Source organism: Chiroxiphia lanceolata, chromosome 1, assembly GCF_009829145.1.
Source record: "Chiroxiphia lanceolata isolate bChiLan1 chromosome 1, bChiLan1.pri, whole genome shotgun sequence".
NCBI lineage: Eukaryota > Metazoa > Chordata > Aves > Passeriformes > Pipridae > Chiroxiphia > Chiroxiphia lanceolata.
The window spans coordinates 58,139,815-58,162,536 of NC_045637.1; the positions used below are offsets into that span (position 1 = coordinate 58,139,815).

Here is a 22,722-nt window from a genome sequence, read left to right on the forward strand (position 1 = left end):
AAGGTCTAAACTCAGATTTTCATCTGATCAGAGGAATAGTGTTACGAGGAGCTGAACAGGAAAACTTTACTCTGGCAAAGGGATTCATCTCCTTTGGGAGACAGATTATTAATAATAAGTTTAGACAGATGAAAGAAAGTTTTATGCTAACATTTTTTGCTGCTTTTGCCTAGCTCAAATGTGCCAGATAACAACTGCTTCATTTTGGGGGGCTTCAAGTCCTGTTAAACTTCAAAGGGAGTTAGGGGAATTCAGCACTTTAAGAAATGATGCCCATAATTCTCCTCCACCTCCAATTTTGAGCAGCTGCGTGCACATCATCCGTTGTTAGCCAGGGAAGCCCACAGGAGAAGGCTGCTATCAACAACTTTCCAACATTGACATGACATGTCCACCACAGCCACCTGTTGAGGTTGGGAAGCAGGACCCTGCAGCACTGTCCTGCGTGGTGGGTCAGGTGCCAGGGCAGTGCCACAGCCCACACCAGTGCCTTCACCAGGGCTCACATAGGCAGTACAGACCCTACTCTGATCAGCAACAGTGGTGGTTGGGGTTTGCATGCTGAAAACATACAGCTAAGTCCTGAATTTTATTCATGCCCAGTTGTCCACTTCCTTGTTTTTATCCCTGTAGGATTTTTCGTCCTCTGAAACCAACAAAAAGATCATATTTTCCTTCAGTTTCTGAAACCCCATCATTTTTTCCAGACTTTCCATTTCATGCTGTTTGAATTTTATTAAGATCTTTTCACACAAAAGCAGAGTACCAGCTATATGATGCCCTGAGGGATATGAAAGGCTGTTGCCATAATGTCACAAAACTCTGGAGACAATTTATTTCTACCAGAAGCTCTTTGGAGGACTGTGGCTAAGGTTATAAAATATCTTAAATGTTTACAGCAGGGATCTTGATCTCCACTGGAATTTAATACAAAACCTTTTTTTTTTAAATCTATTAATTGGCACATCATGTTAACACTGATTAAGTAGTACCTGTCTACAAAATGAATTACCTTTTCTTTACATCTTGCAATGAAGAAAACTGGGTTTTATTCCAGAATTATGGATAATGTCAATATGGATAATATTAATTATATATTTTTAAGACTATGACTTTCTTTTCAACACCTCAGTTGATCATTTGTAAGTATTTCTACCAGGTATTTTCCAGAAGTACCTCTGTTTACTGTTTCTGCCTCCAATACTTTTTATTCTTCCCAAACACACGCATGCATAAGTTCTTTGTAGGAGGCTCACAGCAGCATGTCTCCTCCAGTGAACAGGGAAACATTTTGTAAGTGTTAATAAGATTTTATTTTCACTGGTCAACCTTGAAATCAAAAGCAACTGCTGAACCCCCAGCAGTCCCTTATATAGCTCAACAGTCCTGCTAAGATGACTTTTGAAATAAAATTGTTTAGGAAGCTGTATTCTAATTTGACAAAAAGATAAGTCTCATGAAAAAAATTATTCCATTTCCTAAAAACTGTAATATAATAGCGTGTAATATAGCAGGAGATGTATATATATATATATATATATATATATATATACACAAAAATTAATTAATTTGATATGAAAATATTTTGTAAAATTCAGTGTATGAATAATCATACAGAATCTGGGATGCAAATTCTAAAGATATGTTAGACTATTTGGGACATATTTTCATAAACTATTTTGTAATTCTGTATGTTTCAGACTTTCTGGGACCATGCTGAAGGTGCTGAGGTATTAACAAAATTTGATATTCTAAAAATAATATAAACATCCAAAACATTAAAGTAATCTGGTGTTTTAGGCAAATCTAAATCCTCCTATTGTTGAAGCATGGTATGCATCGGTGACTTAAGTCAACAATTTTCTCTCACAGATAACTGAAAATCTTTACTGGAAGTATCAGGCTAAATAAAATAGAATCTTTGAAGTTCCATTTCTAAAATTGCAAGAAGTCCATAAAAAATACAGAAATCAGATACTGCTAATATGATGGAACTACTAATATAAATCCATCAAATTGCAGCACTCTTTAACACCATATACACCCTCCAACAATAATCTAACATTATTCTCTATTCCCATTTCCTGTATCACCCAGTACTACTCTTCTTCCTCAAAATAATACCCCACTGATACCACAGATAAGGATGACAGCAGTTGCTCTCTCAAAAGAAGAAAGGAAATTTTGTTTCTGGAGGATTTTTTTCATTATTTATCTTCTTATATGACAGAAATACTGTTCCCATTCTCAAACAGACTTTTGTAGAATGGCTTTTGTAATTATCAACATAGCTTTTGATGTTGCCTCACATAAATGCACTGAGATAGTTATAATTTAACCCTTTTAATGCTGTCTTTCCATACAGCTTCTTTGTAATAATTAACCATAATAGAATTTTTGATTGGTCAGTGTTCTTTTAAAATGTCAGATTTTCAAAGTCATGATGTTCTATGTTCTTCTGGCATCAATTGATTAAAATAATTAAATTTATTTCCCACTCGCCAGTGCAGACATTTGGAAAAATGCTGGTAATAACTGACTCTATTACCTCAAGTTTTTATTCCATGCTAAAGACTGCTTTTCACTATCCAGACGATGACTAAAACTGAATTTAAAGATTACATTCATGAAGTTCTGCCCATCTCCTGGAATTTTTCTGTCTCCAATTATAAGAATAACTGCAAATGTTTGGAATTTGAGAGTTTAACTACAAAAGTTGACATTTTCCATTGTGAGATGTGTACTTTTTATAGTAATTAGGAAAAATTACACAGTATTCATTTTTTTTCTTTCCATTTTGCCTAAATCTCCCTGCAGGATGTGTGACACAGGAGAAGGGCTGTTCACGTTTCAAACACGGGAAGGAGAAATGATATATCAGAAAGTCCATTCTGCAACACTGGCAATAGCAGAACAACATGAAAGATTAATGATGGAAATGGAGCAGAAGGCAAGGGTAAGGTGCTTTCACTAAAAAAATTTAAACGTATAAAAATTGGTAATAAACCAAAGAATTATGGAGTAACAGCAATCTGTGGATTCAGCTGCAGTGATGGTATTAGCTGTGTGGCTAAGACAGAACAGACTTTCAGATTTATATACTTTCATGGTCAGGTATCTTCAGCACATGTAAGACAACGATCTGTTGTTGGTGACTTTTTTGGAACAGTGGATACCATTAGACATGAGATCCATGGTCACTCTCTCTAAAATTGTGGCTCTGTTACTCAAAGATTAAGCCTTTGTGTGTTGACTATCGATGAATGAGTGTTAATTGTGCCTCATGGCCTCGCAGGTGGAAAAAATACCACTATAAACACTTACTAGGTGACAGCAAATGTGTTCGGTTTTTGTTAATACCTGAAAGAAATTACTTTCCATACATTATGATAAACAGCAATACAATGTTAGTTCAAAAAGACCTATTTTAATATTAATAGTTCAGAATTTCAAATTTGCACAAGTGATGCACAATTTTCCAGTGACTTTCTCTTCCTTCCTTCCCTCATGATCCTATGCCCCCACAATCCACGAGTGTCAAAATATTTTCTTCACAGTCGTAAGACAAAGACTCTTGCAAAGAGCAACCTTAGACCCCAATGTTCAACTTCTCCTAATTATTCCTCAGAGAAGTCTATCTTCCTCTATTCACTGAAAAATAAACTTGAAAAATACTTAGATTTCCACACAAATCTCTTATGTTGAATGTTCCTCTCAGACTCTGCATGTCTGTAAGAAAAATCTGAGTTGAGAAGCCATAAAAAAGGCATTTTTTGGTGGTTTATGGAGAAAGATAGAGTTTTTCCATAAAACTAGACAAAGTAGGAGCATTTGCATAGTAGCTGAGATGACAAAATTTGACCAGAAAACACAGGAACAGGAGAGTTCACAATCAAGATTACAATAAGTTTAGGGATGCAGGAGCAATTGCTGGAAAGCCTAACACAAGATGTAGTGAGTGTAAGTGCATGTGAAGTAGTAGAAGAGCTGGCAAGAAATAACTGAATTCTACTGGGCAAAAAGTGATTGAATAATAGTCAAAAAGCATGAAAAACCATCATTATAAGTATGTTTGCCTTTAAAGTGTCCACACCAGTAAGAAAAATTAGAACATTTTCATGCTGCCAAAGAACTTAGACCAGGATCATATAGGATTTTCCTTTCACGGAACCATCACTTTCAGCTCTTCTTGTCAATTATCAGCTTTGCTGCTTAGCAAAGCCATTTCCATTCTGCCATCGGATGACTTCCTTAAAACCTCATTTATGAAGGCTGTGGCCATATGGTGCGTAATATCAAACTCCGAGAGCAGGCTGAGAAATAGAAATGATTCATCAACCACACAGTGTAAGATGTACTTGGCTCCTGAACGAGGCTGCACTGTGATCTGCAGAGGGAGATAAGTAGAGGCCCACATAGACTACTGTAGGTTGCATGGAAACTGTGGGCTGTGTAAAACAGGCTGAAAAACCTGATTTTATCCTTCAACTAATAAACTAATGTTAGCTTGAATTTAGAAGCTCGGCTGCTCCTGACTGACAGGGTAATGAACATTTAAGGGGTCATCTGTGCCATCTGCAACATTTGACTTGTATTCATATTAGAAACAAATCCTGAAGATATCAAATAGACTAAGTATATGTTACATAGCTTTTATCAAGTATAGTTACTTCTCCAATATCTAATTCCAGCAGTTTCACCAAAACCTACGTATATTTTTTCCATAAAATCTGAAATTGAAATGCAGGTAAAAGTATATTTTAAATCAGGGATTTAGCTGCCATAAGTGTCTTTCAGTGTTTTTTTTTACTGGAGCAACCTTGATGAACTATATAGATAATGGTTAATTTTCATAACGAATATACAAAGTGCATCACCTTAATAATAAAAAAAAAGCAAAAAATAACTCACAAAACACACACAAAAAAAACCAGAAACAAGTTCTGGTAGAAGAAAAGAGGTAAAATTAGTTACTGCCACCAGAGACTTATCGGATAAAGGTATTGCAGGCAGCCACAGGCCACACTTACTCCGTTTATGGACGTCTCAGCACACAAAAATTCTGTTTCTGAATGCTAAACAATAAATTCATTTTAACGCTAAGAAATCTTTTGCTCAAGCTAAGTAACATGCTGGATAACTATGTTAATAAAAGAGAGACTTCAGAAGGAAACTAATTCTTCCCATTAGTGCGTGGACTGGAAACAAAATTCTGTTCTGTGGCAGTTCATACAGCACCAAGTCTGCCTCATTGTCACCCTGAGCAGGAGAAGCCCAGTCAGTTTAAACAGGCAGTCATGTGCACACTTTCATCTTCTGCTCATTTGCCTTTCAAATAATCCTTTCAATAATCCCTTCATAACACTGGAAGAAAGACCTGAAATATGAGATCAATAGTCACTGACATAGGTGTAGATTCGAGTTGGTTGTCGGTTTTACTGAGATCAAAGCAGACTGGATTTTATTCAAATATTACAGCAAAGTGGACAGTGATCTAATTTAGCTCAGGTGGTTTTCTTGACTAAGTTTGAAACGTTAGGCTGGCAGAGTGATAGTGTTTTATGCTCGCTTTGTTTGGGACAATAACAAATTTAGGTTAATGATGGTACTTAAATCTAAATTCTTTTCAGGGAAATTGTTATCTGTATATCCGCTTTTTTCAGTCTTTGTTTTTTTGATGAATCAGTTTAATATAGATAATAATTCTGTTTTGTAGTTGTTTTGCATGAGAGAGGGCAATATGGCAGTGTTTTGTTAGTGGGTTTAATTTCAACATAACAAATTAATTAAAAAGAACAACTATAGTCTTTCGATTTACATGATATTATTTTTTGCTGTTCTGTTACCTATAGGAGAGTGTCAGCAACTCTGTTTTTATCATCTGAACAATCTACATTCTTATAAATCTCGTGGCTTTTCCCTCTCCTTCCCCTCTCTGCTACCTACCCACTTTGTTTGCGGATTTTTTATGTAATGTTTAGAAATCTGGTTGGATTGTCAGTCTTGAAATTACTGTGAAAAAAAAAAAAGTGTTAGCCTCAAGAATAGCATATATCCCCACTACCTGTAGTGTGGTGTTGCATGGAAAATGCATTTCTGAGTGTCTTAACAGCCAGCTCTATCACCCTCCCCTGTCCCCAGGCTGGACTGCAAGCTCCTTCATCTTCCTTTCTGTTAATTTAGGTGCCTATCTGGTTCGGTGAGTTCAGTTCAGTTTGTTAATTTGGCCAAAGAAAACCCCAAAAACACCCAACTAAAAGGAGAAGGATTCTGCAGGTTTACTGAACTGAATTGGTTTACAGGCAGCAATGAACCATTATATCTTCTCAGTTGACCCATCCTGAGGAGAAAAGGAAAACAAATAATTCATCCTGCATAAACACTTCACTTACATAAATGCTGAGTATCCTCCTCCTTGCAATCAGGAGATGATGTTAGGTTTGGTGATCTTTTTTTAAAGAATCTCAGTTCAGATAGTTTTCACACATCAGCATCTGAACAGTTGTACTCAGCAGCACTTGTCTATCTAACCTCTGCACCGGGGTGACAACATGGCATTGGAATTTTAACACCTGATTTCCTCTCTAATGCCAGCTTTGATCTTCTGCCATTCAACCTCCACTGATATAACTTCTGCCCCCACTGTTGTTCAAGTATAAAATGGGGGGTTAAGAGCTGTAGATTTCCTTGTTATGACTCCACATATGAGGGAGGCATGCTGAGGAAATACTCATACCTTTGTAGCCCTATAAATTACTTCTTTCAAGAGCTACCAGCAAAAACTTATTATGCAATCTCAAAAGAATAAAAATTTACAATGTGTAAAAAAATAACTCTAAATAAGATAGCACTAAAGTTGATGTTAACCAGCTGAAGTTAATCAAACATGAATAAAACTGAAGTATAAATGCAGGAATAAATGATAATGGCCCAAGTTTCATAACTTACTATCATTGAAATTTTCTATGACACTTGTTTTACTTTAGACAACAGAGCTATAAAAATGCCATTTTAGATTGTGATCTTTTTAACATTTCCCAGAAGATAAATACCTCTATGAAACATTGCGTCTGTATATTTTTCTTCTATTCTCACTATTTACAAGTCTTGTCTTTAAAATTCAACTTAATGTAAGTGGAAAAGTCATCATGATAGATTTCTGTCATTTAAAAAAAGATAGTATCAGTGAGTTTTTATATTATTTCTTTAAAAAACATTATTAGGAGGGAAATAATAAATGTGTCAAAGAAGACAAATATCAGGCAATGGAACTGGGCTTAAGGAGAGGTTGAAGAGGAAGGTGGTTAAGAAATAAGCCTCAGAGTCATTTAATCTTTCTTATCTGAAAAAAATGAAGAGGGTAACAGTATTTCATAAGACTGGTCAGAGGATAAATATAAACTACAGTACTGTCAGACACAGTATTAATAAGAACGGAAATAGAATTAAGAAGGTTAATGTAGACTGTCTTAGGATCAGAAAAAACAACTCTGAATCCAGAGAACATAGCATTGGTTTAATAGGGAACTTTTAATTTATCTTTGCTTTGTAAACAAGTCTGTATTATCTATAGCTTCACGTATTTTGAACCTGATCACAACCTAAATACATACTCATGAAACATTACAGGGTCAAACATCATCAACAAACATATCAAACATTCTAAATTTCAATTTTAACATGACGGTTTCAATTTGAAGCATCCTACATTTTCCACTGGATCTTCAGAGCTTTAACTGGTTTATTTATGTCTCTGTGCAATGGTATGCCTATCAAATATTATTTTCAAGTTGTGAAGTATGGGAAATACTAGTGGATGCTGCTGACCCAGTGAATGTATGAAATATTTAGTTAAATACATTTTATATGGTTTTGGGCTTCATTTCAGCACTGCAATTTACTTAATGTAACAAAACCCCTTTATGTTGTAATTCTGCCTAAGTACATTTGAGTTGACTCAATACCTGAAGGAGAAACAGAAGAAAATTCTACACTTCATTCATAGATGATCCCATGTCATGACATATTGGTCTCTTAGTGTGTTTTCTTCTCTTTCTAAATTTTATATATAAGCTCAAGTACTGAGATTCTAAATGCATATAGTCATTCATAAACTCATGTACTTTATGGAAGTTAAAGTATAGCCTCAGGTCAGTTATTCATTCATACTTAGCTCAATATTGTTCTACACTTCCCATCTGAAACTACTGTATGATGTTGCTGTATAATGTTTGTTTAGAAATTTTATAACCCTGTAAAAAGCTGGCTGCTTTATTGCAATACACAGTTGGTGAATGGTTTACTTGATTCACGTGGGTGTTGTGAAGTTTTTTCTGTTATAGAATTGAATAGAGTAGAATAGAACAGAATATTTCTATCAGAAAGGATCTGCAGTGACCATCTAGACCAACTACCTGACCTCTTCAGGGCTGACCAAAAGTTAAGTAAGTTGTTAAGGTCATTGTCCAAATGCCTCTTAAAACACTACCTTCAGGTATCAAGCATCTCTCTAGGAAGCCTGTTCCAGTTTTTGACCACTCTCTCAGTAATGTTTCCTGATGCCCAGTCTAAGCCTCCTTTGGTACGGTGGAACACCACCATGATCAATTTATCCACGACTATCTGTAAATTTTGCCAAGATTAACAACAAATCCAAGAATACTGGATTCTTTTCTTTTTTTTTTTTCACATAAGTGTACTTTTGGGTTTGAGTTTTGTAAACCCAATTCCCAGAAATATCAGTAATTTTCCATTGTGTTCTTGGTTCATTAAGCACATAATGACATTTTTCTTGATTCTGATTTTTCTATGAGAATTTTTTAAGAATTTTCCCAGACTCCTTGTTAGTCTTCAGACTCAGAAAACTTGTATGTACTTGGATGAAGTAAATGCTAAACTTACAAGTCTATTTCCAACATTCACCACTTCATAAGAAAGTAGAGGGTTTGTGGGAGTTCAGTCTGGGTGACAGTTAATGATTCTTCCAACTGGACCTCCTTTTTTTTTTAATTCAAAATGAAATATTGTCTTGAATGTAGATTTAATTCAATGGCATTTTTTCAGACACCATTAGTCATATCAAAATACAGCAGCAACATTCAAAAAGTATGTAGCTGTTGCCATTCCCTTTCTAAAAGAAAATACTTCATCCCACTATGAAATTTAAACTTCCACAGCCACTAAAGTGTCATCCCATTTATTCCTTTCTTAATAAGTCAACATCTTTTTTACCCCCTCTTCCTCTGTGAGCTGCAGGGGTCCATTGTGCCCCCATACAGCACCTCGGAGGCACAGGGAGGTGAAAAGATGAGGTGTAAAGATTCTCCGAGGAACACTGTAGGTGGCTGGTGTTCCTGGATGTTTGCTGTTTGTTTGAATGAAACCACAGAATAGGGAAAATCCTCACTATGGTAACAAAGGGTTAGTGCAACTGCTTCTAGGAAGTGTTAGAGTATCAGGGTGGGGGGGAACAGAGCTACTCATCATGTTTCAAACACTGCAGACAACACAGAGGTTTGTGGGGTGTGTAGGTAAGTGGTGTGGGTAGGTGTGAGAACAGGAAAATCCTTACATAAGAGTGTGTCAAATATTTTGGTAGTTGGTGATGTAATTTCAATGTTGTTTTGCCACTTGAAAGCTAAATCTTTGAATTTTTTTGAAGTGGTAGTAGTCATGAGGGTTTTCATTCAGAGTATGGTGGGAAAAATTCAATTCTTAATTTGACACAATTTTGAAATCTCTCTTATCTGTAGTCATAAGGCTGGATGATCTTGAATGCAAAAAGATAATTCTCAAAAAGATAATACTCTAAATCTGTCCTAGACCTAAAATCCCAGTCCCTTACCACATGGATGTGCATCCTTACTTAGAAATTACTCTCATTCTTTCCTCCTTAAAAATTTCTGGAATAATTTGTATACTGTTACAGTATTCTTCTAGCTTTCTGTCCATCATGCTACCTAAGACTCAGACTGAAATCTCCCTTCTTCCTTATGTAAAGAATGAGCTGAACCAAAATTTGTATTAAAAGTTTTGCAAATGTGTCTCATAACTAAGACAATACAATTTTTTATTTGCAAGGAGCTTGTTGCATCCTATGAATCCATCCTAAAGCTGCATACATGAATCCTATGAACATTGTTTTCCCCGTTCACCTCGGTGATATGTGTGCATGCAACTGGGCTGTACTGTGAGCATTTCAATTTAAGCTGCTATGGTCTGGTTAGCTTGTTTAAACGCAACAGGGCAAAGATATTTGCATAATAAGGTATCCGAAGATGCAAAGCCTCCTGAGAATTTAGCATGTAAGCGCTTTAAAAATCACTGTAGGCACCTATCTACATTTCTAGGCACTGTTTAAAGAGCTATTTCTTAAAAGTCAGGTATAATTTATTTCAACTTTATGAAGTTGCATTTGAATATAAGAGGATTTGAAGGTTGGTGACATAAGCACATTTGTGACTTTTTTTTTCGCTTTTCTTGTGCTTTGCAGAATATTGCATATTTGCAGAGCTAAAAAAGTAGTTGGAGAGGCACTGTCAAGCTAAAATTCATATTTGTTTCCATATATACAGAAAGTAAAGAGCCAACAAAATTTTTCCCTGAACAAAATTGATGATTTGTTTAGCAGTCTTATTTGCTGAAAGCTGTAGGTGATATGAGTGATAAATTAGGAATCGTTGCTGTAATTATACGGTAGTTGTTGCATGCCTGACTGAACCCTCTATGGCTATTCCCAGCCCTCTCCTTAACTAACCTCAGAGAAGCATTTAATATGGAAGGGAAGTTTTGTTTGGCATTGTGTACCTTTAAACCAACTTGCTTGTATAATTGTGCTGGTAGGTTTATGTCATCAGCTCTCTTAACAGAGAAGTGGGTTATGTTGACTTAAGTATTACTAAAAAGTAATACTGAAAGCACATCACCAGTGGGCTTAATTTATTATTAATATCATATCTACTATTTTCAGAAAACTGTTTCTTATAAAATAAACTGAAGTAACTATAGAGCTTCTATTATTAGTAGTAGAAGCTGATGAAGTTATCCGATGCTCTCAGGAGACAGGTATTATTATAATATTTATACTAATGAGTAAAATGAGGCACAGAAAGATTAAGGCCAAATTCAACTGCATATGAATTGCCCAAGGTCATAGATTAATCGGCTGTATGCTAGGAATAGAACAACAACAAAACAATAACCAAGTAAATCCTGAATCATAGTCAATTACTTATTCACAGAAGAATTAACTTCTGAAAAAGGTTTTTTTCATATTGTTTTCACCAGTCTTTTGAGTTATAGTATCATTCTGCGTCTCTTGTCAAGCAAGGCCTTCCTCTGTTTCAGCAAATCTGTTTAGGAGTTCTTTATATCACCCAAGGGAATAGTTAAGGCTTTGCCTCTGACTAATAAGAAACTTCTTTATCAATGATTTGCAGAGGGGCAAAGTGTTTTTCAGAGAACAGGAGAATTATAAAAAGTAATAATCTGAAAGGGGATCAAAAATTCTCATAACAGCCCTAAAGTTAATCTGTAATTCCCTCCTGTGCTTTTTCTACTTTGGCTCATCAGGTACCTATTGGTAGGACAAAAATTAGGTGAAATTCATCCTGTGTCTTAATTTTTTACTTCTTTTTATAAAGATGACAGGGTTTTTAATGTGAAAATTATTTATGATAATCTCTCTGATTATGTTTATTTTTCTGATTATGACTGAAGAGAACAAATATTGAGTATCAAAAAAACCCATATCTGAAATACAGGAACTTTTCCAAGTACATGCAGTCTTTTGATATGTATTTATCAAAGCCTATCCAGATAGGGATTGGTTCTGTTCCTTTTTTCTGTCAGCTGTGGGTTGTTGTTCTCATGTTACTGATATCCCATATCATGCCGGCCATGCTAAGAGTTTTTATTTATCAGTTGTGCAGGAATCTGGTTCAGGAGAAGTGTAAGCCAATAGTACAAACTATAGACCCTGTACTGTTTGTTTGGCATTATTTCACTTACTAGAGTAGCTATATTATACAAAGATGTACAGCTACTACAATCAGCAAAATAACATCAGTTTGACGCAATGGCACAGCACAGTTCTCAGATTTTCAAACTTATTGAATATAGGATCAGAAATATGGGCATTGGAAGGGAGAGCTGGTGGTCAGATCATCCAGTTGTCTGTTCAAAGCAGATATGGCATCAAAACTAGATAAAGTTACCCAGGATCTTATCCAGTCAAGTTTTGAATACCCGCAACAATGCAGATTATGGCTACTCATTCCAGCACTTCGCTCTTCACCTTGTGAAGAATTTTTCCTTAAGTGTGTCTCAAATTTCCCCTACCATAGCCTGTGACCTGTCAACTCTTGTCCTTTTCACAGTGCATCTCTGGTAACAGTCTTCTCTACAATATACATTTAAAAAGAGAGAGAAAAACTGGAGTTAGATTTCTTATAGCCTTTGCTTTCTTGTTGTGAATAAACACTGGCCACATAATCCATCCATCATATTCTGCTTCTTAGTGGTTCTCTGCCAGGCTCTCCTCCAGTTTGCCTGGGCCCAAACCTGAAGACTTCGTGCATGTCACTAGACTTCCAGATGTGGTTTCACAAGTGCCAAATAGTGGGGGAAAGTGACTTGCCCCATTCTGCTGGCCACGCTTTTGCTAATGTGGACCAGTGCGTCACTAACCTCCAGCACTGCATGTGTACACTTGCCATTCATATTATCACCAGGACCACTAGATCCTTTTGGCAAAGTTTTTACCCAGCAAGTCAGTCCTCAGGCTGTACTTGTGCACACAGTTACCCTGACCCAGTTGCAGCATTAACATGTCATTGCTGAACTTCATGACATTCCTGTCAGCCTTTTCCTCTGTTTTTCTGAGGTTCCTCTGAATAGAAGCCCTCCTCTTTGAGTGTTTGACTGTTCCCCCTGGTTTGATGTCATCCCCAAATTTGCAAAGTTGAATTCTGTCCCACTGTCCATGTTGGTAATGATGTTAAATGTAGTGGAGTACTGTTCCACCTAAACTGCAGGAAAAGGTTTTTCAAAAATGTTTCAGTTCCACAGCATTCAGCAGCAAGGAATTAATGAAGATTTTCCGTGCAGTGTCAGAAGCATACATCGCTCTGTTTCTTATGACTGTCTCAGGGTAAAAGCTGATAGTTTCATAGCATATTCAGTCTGTCAGAATCCATTTCCATAAAGGCAGCTGTCAGGCAAGATTCATATGGATTCATATGAGTGGCTGTTGAATACATATGTCTACAGTCTTTGTGATTCAAAATCCATTGACAAATAAGCATAGGTTCTTCCTTGTAAAATGAAAGAACTTGTAGTCTCTTCATTATTCTTAATTATTTCCTAGTAGAACATAAGTGTAAAAGTTGCAATTGCTACTACCAGAGAGGTTTTATAAAATCCTTGGTAAAAAGATGGCATTTCTGTAATGTTTCCCACATATTGTGTGGTGATCACCTTTACATACATTTTGTATGACATGAAGAAAAAAAAACCAATGGAGTTACAGATTTCCATGGCAACAGGTATAATTCTGTTTCCTTTGTTTCGTGAAGCTGAAACAGAGGCAAAAGATTTTTTCATTAAATGGTAACTATGGATTTCACAGAGCTTGAGTTATATGGCATATGGTCGTGCATCTACAACTTCTACTGTGTCAACCAACTTCTGCCAACTGATTTTTTGTCTGAAAATGAAATTAGATGAAGAAAGGTTGCTAATGGTAGGATTTATTGGACTGATGCAAGTATGTAGAAAGATACAGCAATCTACAAGCACTTCTCTGTCTCCCGCCTTTCTAAACTGGATTCCTAATGTGCAGCATCAGTAAGGAAGCAAAAATTTTGCAAGCTTCTTTTACATGCAGAATTTTGGATTGTAATTCGGAGCATCTTGTCTCTCACTGTAAGTTTTTTCTGGGCTATAAAAACCCATATATTTCCCATTTTCATTGTGTATATTTATTTAGAAGTGTATGCGTTGCTTTTTAATGATTGCTTATTGCAATTTTAAAACAGCGATGTCAAGAATGCTCTGGCTATATCTATCTATATACATGATCATGATGTGATTCCTTTATATGAGCACACACAGTGGAAAAGAATTATCCTTTATTGTTATATACCAGTGTCTCAGTTGATTTTAAATCTGTCAAAGCTCACTAAAGGCAATGGAACTGCTGAAGTAAATATTAAATTAATTATGATTTAATTTCCTTAAATTAAATTAATGCATTTATTTGTGTGTTCATATGTGCAGGCATATTTTTTAGCCCCCTCCCTACAAAAATATATTATATCACACATATATAACTAGCCCCAGTATGTGTGATTTAAGATGAATTTTAAATGTTTAAAAGTAACTAATTAAAAGGAAGTAAATGTGTTCTTTTGGAAGATATTGAAGAGTCATCTGAGAAGACTTTACACCCTAATAGTAATTTTTATGTATTCCAGGTTTGCTATTTCTTCTTTTTAATTGAATTGTCTTTGTATGACATATAAAACTAACTTCTGAAAATGTCAGAAAGTAGAGGTCAGCAAGACTATGTGTGTTACTGAATACTGGAGTCACGCACTGATAAGCTTAATAAGGAATATTCATGAAAGGTTATTGATGATTATTGTTTCAGCAAGTATTCAGAAAATAGTCTTCCTGTCATTTTATTAAAGTTCATTCGTTGGCAATTTCTGTATACTGAAATGAAGAAGCTAAAAGAAATGTGATTTCCACAAATATGTGTAATTGGAAACTACTGATCTGGTTTAGACAATAGAAGAAAAATTTCATAAGAAATTTCATGACATCCAAGTCATTTACTTCATCAGAAGTAATGAAAGTCAAATGACTGTGCATTGAACAGTGAATGGAGATTCTAGCATTTTTTAGAATTCAGATTTTTCAGCCCCAAACTTCTTCCAGTATGGTTCTGCCAGCTGGGGAGAATGGACAGTCTGTGTTCATCCATATTTCACTTTTATTGCTGCATGCTAAAGAGTGTTTTTGTGTTCTCCACTGAGAGACATTTTTTCATACCATGACTTCTACCATACCAGTTCTAAAACTTCTACGAAGTCAGAAAGGTTGTCCTTACAGTACTCTCAAGTAAAATATTGGGACTTTGAGTGTCCTAAATACCTGTTTAAGATATGCCATATATTTTGGCAAGTAAGTCAATGCAAAAAAAATTGCATACTTTGAAGACTTTACCAGAGCATATCAGGTTGGGGTCAGACTCTAGCAGCTTTGTAAGAGAAGGGAATGCTCAGTAGAGCAAGGAGAGGGAAAAACAGACAGAGGAAGGAGGACAAGACTGCATGTCAGCACTGATGGCAAGCTTCACTATTTTTAAATTTGGCTTGACAAACCTCATGAAAGAGCATCTTCTGGAATACCAAAACTGTCAGGTTGAATTCCTAAAAAAAAGACTTGCTCTGTTTGAAGAATACCAGCCTTTGTTAATAGTCTCTTTCTTTGATCTCTCCAACTGATGCATTTCAGTCTGTTCTTTCCAAATCCAACTTACTTATCCTTACACTGTTCAGAAGACAGATCTGGCACTCTCCCTATTCAGTAAAACCTTCTCTATAGTTTTGGAGATGATGATCACAGACTGGCTGAGGATGCAAAGGACCTCTGTAAGTCATCTTTTCAAACCACCCTGACTCAGGCAGGGCCACCAAAGCTGGTTGCCCAGCTGGCTTTGTCCAGATGGCTTTTTGAATATCTACAAGGTGGGAGACTTCACAACCACCCTGGAAAATCTGTGCCACCTAACAGTAAGAGTGTTTCCTAGTGTTCAGAGGGAATCTCCTGTGTTTCAGTTTGTTCACATTGCCCCTGGTCCTGTCATTGGACACCACTGTAAAGAGCTTGGTTCTGTCTTCTTTGCACCCTCCCTTCAGGTATTTACAAACATTGATAAGATGAAACCTTCTCTTCTCCAGGCTAAACAACAGGCTCTCTTAGCCTGTCTTCATTGGTAAGGTGCTCCATCCCTCTAATGATCTTCATGGCCTCCTCTGGATCCACTCTAACAGATTCACATCCTTCTTATGCTGGGGGATCTAGAGCTGGACAGAGTACTCCAGGTGGGCAGAGTACAGAGAGAGAATCACTTCCCTCAACCTGCTGGCCCAGATGTATTTGACATTCTGGTTTGCAGGCATACTTAGCTGGCTCATGTCCAGCTTTTCATCCACAAGAACCTCCAAGTTTTTCTCTGCAGGGATGCTCTCAGTGAGTTCTCCCAGTCTGTACTCATGTCTGGGATTGCCCCACCTAAGTGCAGCACCTTGCACTTAGACTTGTTGAAATTCATTAGGTACTTGTGGGCCAAATTTTCAAGCTTGTCCAGGTCCTTCTGGATGACATCCTGTCCTTCTGTTGTGTCAACTGCTGAGGTCAGCTTTGTATCATCTACAAACTTGCTGAAGGGTGTACTTGCTTTCACTGTCCATGTCATTGATGAAGATACTGAAGAGCACTGGTCCCAAGACAGCCCTAAGAGACATCACCAACCTCCACCTGGACTTAGAATTATTGACTACAACTGTCTGCTTATATCCATCCATCTGATTCCTTATCTACCAAATAGTCCACCCTTCAAATTATCTTCCCGTGTACAGAGGTGAAAACAATTTTTTTTGCTCTGATCATCCCCAGTACCCTTCTGGAAAGAGCCATGTCTTTAAAAAAGTGTACCAGTACTAAGGACCTTCAAAAATCCCAGATTTTTACTTTTAACGCCTGGAAACTGTGCCCTGGATGATGCTATTTGGAGAAATTATATTATAGTTCTACACACTCTTGTCCCCAAATGCTGTATATTTTCAGGTCAACAAATGTCTGTCTGAAAAATCTCTTCCTTTGTCCAATACCTCTCTTTCATAAAAGCTCCTTTCATGGCAAAAGAAAGAAGAATCAGTAACCTCAAATAATGTCTGTGCAATACTGGATTCTCCATGTATTTCTTGAAGAAATTGGTTCCATTGTATTTGCTTCCACCAAGACCGGCTATGTAGTCAGGCTTGAAATAGTCTCGGCTCTGTTCATCTTGGCATCATCTCCCATTTTATTTGTGAATGGTTTTGTGCAATGAAAAATGGATAAAGTATTTGCTTGTGTATATAATACGGTGCAAACCATTGAAAGATGTAAGAATCTGACCTTCTACCCTCACAGTAATTAGTATAGTTTCCGGAGGCAGGAAGCTTCTTTCATGAAAGGAACAAACCCACAATGTTGTGATAGAATATGGGCAAAGACACTCACAGACATTCAATAAATATAATCCCAATATGCTGTAAAATCCATCTAATTTTCCTCCAACATTAAGCCATTCTGTCAGACAACATCGATCTATTATGAGCTTCTTTTAGAAGAAAGGAAAAAAAAAGAACCCAACACATTTCTGCCAGAAAAAGGGCAAAGTGTCCCAATTCTATCTTTATAATGTGGCCAAGGAGATTAGGAAAAAAAAAAAATCAGTCCCACTGAATCTCCCTTCAGAATGCTTTCCTTTCACCATTGCTTTGTTATTCGTAGATAATGTTATTCACCACCAAAGAGTAATCATCATCCACCTTGGCGTTGCAAAGCAGTGTTACTAGTTTGATTTTTTTTCCTCCATAATTGATTAAGTAACTCTCTAAAAGGTAATAGCAAGTCTGGAACCGCTACTGAAAACCCAAATGCTAGAAATATGTTATAGAGGCTGACATCACTCAAATTACTTTCACGGCTAGCTTTTCTACAAGTGTTTTCAGAAGACTAGTGAGGTCATATATTAGTGGGGGCTTTGCCAATATTGTGTTTTCTGTCAGGAACAGCAAGCTGGATAAAAACGTAAAAATAAATATAAAGCAGTGCATAGCAAATAAATAGTATGCTGATAACCTACAGATGTTTATATTAATAGTAGGCACCTTTACATAATGAATAGAGTCCAAGTAACACATAACTATTTTCTAAGCAAGTTAAGTGATCATGAACAAAGGGCTATAGGAAAATTATAACCAAAGAGTATTACTAACCCATCACCAAAGGAAAGAATATTCTCACTGGACTTTCATAGGAATATATCCTACATCCAGTTTTATTAAGTATTTTCACTGAAGTTCTAGATCAAGGCACAATCTAATTACTAGGCTTCCAGATCTTACATTTATAAGATAATATGGAAGTGGATCAATGAAGAGACAGAATTCAAAATGACAAATTGAAAAATTGTTTGGAGCAGCAGAATTGATTTCAACGGAAACAGAGGCAAAACTGTGCTTAAGAAGGAGCAATCTGCTTCACAGTACTGGATCAGAACTGCTTTTTGTAAAATAGATCTATGGGTCATAGTATACAAGTTGAATGTGAGACAGCAGTAGCTGCTTTTGAGAAGCTATGGTCATTATGAGAAAATGAGAAAAGTCATTTTAAAAAACTTCTTCCCTCCTTCTTGTTCTCTAACTCAGCTGATATCTGAGCTGGTACCTCAGCTGATGCTACCTACTAGATAGTGTGATTCTTAAACTCTAGTAATATTTTAGTGTGGATACCAGTAAAATGAGTCTATGCTATTCCACTGTCGGCTAATTGACACTTGAGAGGTGAAATATATTTCTCAAGTCCTCTTTCTCTTCAAGACATAACACATAAAGCAACCTTCTTGGGAGTTATAAAGAAAAAAAAATCTAAATAGTGGTATTTGATTCATATTTTAAGACTAAAACTCTCATTAGTCTTCTGTGACCTAGTTCGCTTGCTATTTGTTTAAAGACATTAATGAGAATGTGAAATGAGGCAGGGTTTTCTATCCATAATAAACTAACCTATTTTCAGAGCATATCTGTAAAAAGCAAACCGTCTTTATTGTGGGCTAAAAAAGTGGAAAGAACTGTATATTTCTCAGTTGATCTCCCTGAGCCAAATGTTTTCTGCCACCTTTAGTGTTTTGATATTTTTTAATGGAAAAAAAAATAAAAAAAAAAAGAGAGAGAATAATATGCTAAAAAGATCAAAGCCCAGAACCCTAATACAGTTAACAACCTCCATTCTTGGAATTGTATTCATTACTGATATCTGAGTAAAAAATCTATTTAAGTCAATGGAGATGGCCTGTGGTAATTAAAAGAAAATTTGGTCCTTAAGCCTTGTCTCATGAAAGAATAATAATAAAAACTATAGGGAACTACTTACAGTGACACATTAATAGACATACTATTTTTTTGGTTCTGTTTTAATCAAATAGACCTTTAAGAATTATCAAGTTGTCACTGGCAAAGCAAAGGCTTCATATGACTTAATATTTAGATATTTGGGGTTTGGATATTGCATTTGGGTACGAGAAAGAAATGTAATGTTCACTATGTGAAAGGTATTTTATCAAAGACAGATTCAGAAGGAAATAAAGGAAAGCTAACTACTATTATTTTATGCTAGATAAAAATTCCTCAGTAATGGATTTTTCTTATATTCCCACCAAAAAAATCCCCGAGTTGATGTGGTTTTGATGTATGCATTTCTACTTTTCTTTTAACCTAAGTTCTAATTCCATCACCACTTTCTCCCTCATAAGTTCTGGATGCACCTTCTTCATTCTAGATGCGTGTTTTATTTAATGCTATGTTACTATATTACGTATGTTTAATTTGGTACACTGCTTTTACTTTCCTCCATATTTCTATACCTAGATACCAAAGATTGAGGTGAGTACATAGATGAAACACAGCAAAACAACCCTCAGTGAAATCATATAATGCTTTGGGTTGGAAGGGAGCTTTAAAGGCCATCTAGTCCAACACCCCTGCAATAAGTAGGGACATCTTCAACTAGACCAGGTTGCTCAAAACCCTGTCCAACTTGACCTTGAATGTGACCAGGGATGGGGCATCCACCACCTCTCTGGGCAACCTTACCACCCCCATCATAAAAAATCTCTTCCTCATGTCCAATTTAAGTTTACTCTCTTTTTACCCCTTCTCCTATTACAACAGGCTAAATGTATGCTAAAATGTCTGTCCCATCTTTCTTATAAGACCACTTAAAGTACTGAAAGGCCACAATAAGATCTCCCTGAAACTTTCTTTTCTCCAGGCTGAACAACTCCAATTGTCTCAGTCTGTCTTCACAGGAGAGATATTTCAGCCTACTGATCATTTTTGTGTCACACCTCTGGATGTGCTCCAGCAAATCCCTGTCCTTCTTATGCTGAGGACTCGAGACCTGGGCTCAATACTACAGGTGGGGTCTCAGCAGAGCAGAGTAGAGGCGCAGAATAGTTTCAAATTCATTCCCAGATCAAAACATTTATCTCTTCTGTGTGTCTGTGCTACCTCTGCCATTATGGGCCCTTTCTGTACAGTTGATGCTAATGCACCTAAGCTTGTTTTGTCAGTTCCTGAGGAAAATGTGTCAGTGTTGGAAGAAACAGCTGAACATTGGCCTGTTATGTAAGAAGAGATCCATACTCAGAGGTGTTGATTTTCTACATGGTAAATAGGCTTTATGAAATAGGTAAAATTTTTTAAAATATATTTTTAACTGTTATATTTGTATTAAATTAAGAACAGAAAGAAATATGTGCAGGAAACTGATGCTCTACATGATTTGAGAAAAGAAGAAAATTTAAAGGTTATTTATTTGATATTATGTAGCACAAAGTTCTCTTTTTGAGTTATCTGGGTCAAAAATGTATAAAGGAGAAGCTAATTGTTTTATTCTGAGGCATAGAAAAAAAATGAAAAGGACCTAGGACAAAGTCTCTGAACTTATGAGCGTGATGTCTTTCACTGGTCTGAAACACCAGAGGTCTTGAACCTGAGCATCTAATTTTTTAAGAATTAAACAGTTCTGTAAATCTTTCCTGATTTACAAGTTGTTGGTTTGGTTTGGTTTTCTATTTTAGCATCGTTAACTACTAGAATTTCCTTTGTAGCTGGGGAAAAGTGATTTTGAAATGGTAGATCTCTGTACTTTACGTTCTAGTTTAAGCTATAATTATTTATATAGTAAAGTGCTATTCAATAGTATATGAACAATTGATAATATGGATATTTATATGTCTGTTTTCTTTGCCCTGGTTTCAAGTTTTTTATCTGAAACACACATAGTCTAATGTATAAGTTGTTCTCTAGAGAAAATAGATTTTTGTCAGTAGATTATCCAATTTCCTTTGAACACAGGAATATTTTTACAAACAGTAGTTTGTAGAAGTAAGCATTCTGCCATTGTCAATTATATTTGATAAATAATGGGATTTTTATATGGATAAAACAGAGTAAAAACAAAATTACAGCTAATAGTAGTCTACCATTCAGTAAGAATAACTTCAAGGACAACTTAATGTGCTACTATATTATCATCCTTTATATGATATACAAGGTGATAAGGTCTTCAAATCCATACATTTACTTTTGCATTTTAAAGTCTCAAATTAAAAACAAAATTGGCATTGTATTTTGAAGTATTTTTTTTCTGAAGATGATATTTTAATAAACCAGAAATTGCATTTTTTCTCTATGGAGCCACCAAAGAAATATGATTCATCTGGTCCTACTGCAGTTAACATATGGTGATACTTCTTATCCAAAAGATGGTATCAGAAGTTGTTCTTTAATTAGAGAATCTGAGGAAACAAAGTACTGCAAATGCTTGCAGTGCAATCTTCTGCACTAGAGCAGTTCTTACCTTTTTTTATAATGAGAACAGATTTATTTTTTTTTTATTATTCCAAAGCTTTAATGTTTACAAATAAAGTTCTTCTGCATCAGTATTGGTCAGATCAGGCAGGAACTAATTACCCTAGATCAGGAATAATGATATAAGTTAAATCACTTCCTTTCAGTCCATGGATTTAGCTTTAAGATGATAAACACTAGGCATAGAACATGGTTCTCTTTACTGGAATTGTTTTTTTCAGAATGCATGCAAGGAAAAAGTTTTGCTCATTGTGTCAAGACTTTAATTTACCTTTTGGGTGAATAAACTATGGATAAATCACCTGTAAACTGAAGTTAGATGATTTTATGTAATTTTCTTACTCAACAAAATTACCCTTACTACCTTTGCTATACTACTACGGTAAAATAATTTAGAAGTTTTGTTATTGTTCTGATCTCTACAATAAAGGAAATTCTGTGCATCAGTAAACTTTAAATCCTCAACTCTCCCTAAAAATAGAATTCTTGTGATAAGGATTTTAAACTTCTTTTTTAATGGAGGAAATGTTTTTGCAAGCTCTTTACTTGATATCAAATATCTTCCAGTGATGATCTGCACTACCAACAGCTGAAATGTAATACTTGGCTATAAATGAGCAGAATAGACTTTAGCTGTAGACAGGGAGTAATTTTGATGACAGTTCTCAAGAAAACAACAACAGAAGTAATTACAGCAGATTGATCTGAAACAAAATATATGCCACACAGTGTTTGTTAATACTCAAAATTTAAATAATTTTAGATCTTTGTGTGGATACTGTCTCTGAAAGTTTTTGGGGTTTTTTGTGTTTTGTTTGTTTGAGTTTTTTTAAAATTACAGAATAACATGAGTTTGTATAGATAAAAAGAGCTTTTTTAATTTGGCATTATGATTCTGAATGAGAAACCCCTAGGAGTTAATCACTAGCCTGCCGTAAATGGTCTAGACCTAAATACCTTCTGCTCTGTAGCTGAACTCTCTGAAAATGTTTCTAAGCACACCCTTTCAGAG

General features: G+C 35.8%; 1 protein-coding gene across 1 annotated transcript in view; it reads left to right on the forward strand.

Annotated features, from left to right (window-relative positions):
* The window catches only part of DOK6 (docking protein 6), a 242,258-nt gene that overhangs the window by 177,480 nt on the left and 42,056 nt on the right, over positions 1–22,722 (forward strand). Inside the window, exon 6 of the mRNA XM_032681379.1 lies at positions 2,818–2,956. Within this exon, the coding sequence (XP_032537270.1) occupies positions 2,818–2,956 (139 nt within the window). The remainder of the gene's footprint in view (positions 1–2,817; positions 2,957–22,722) is intronic.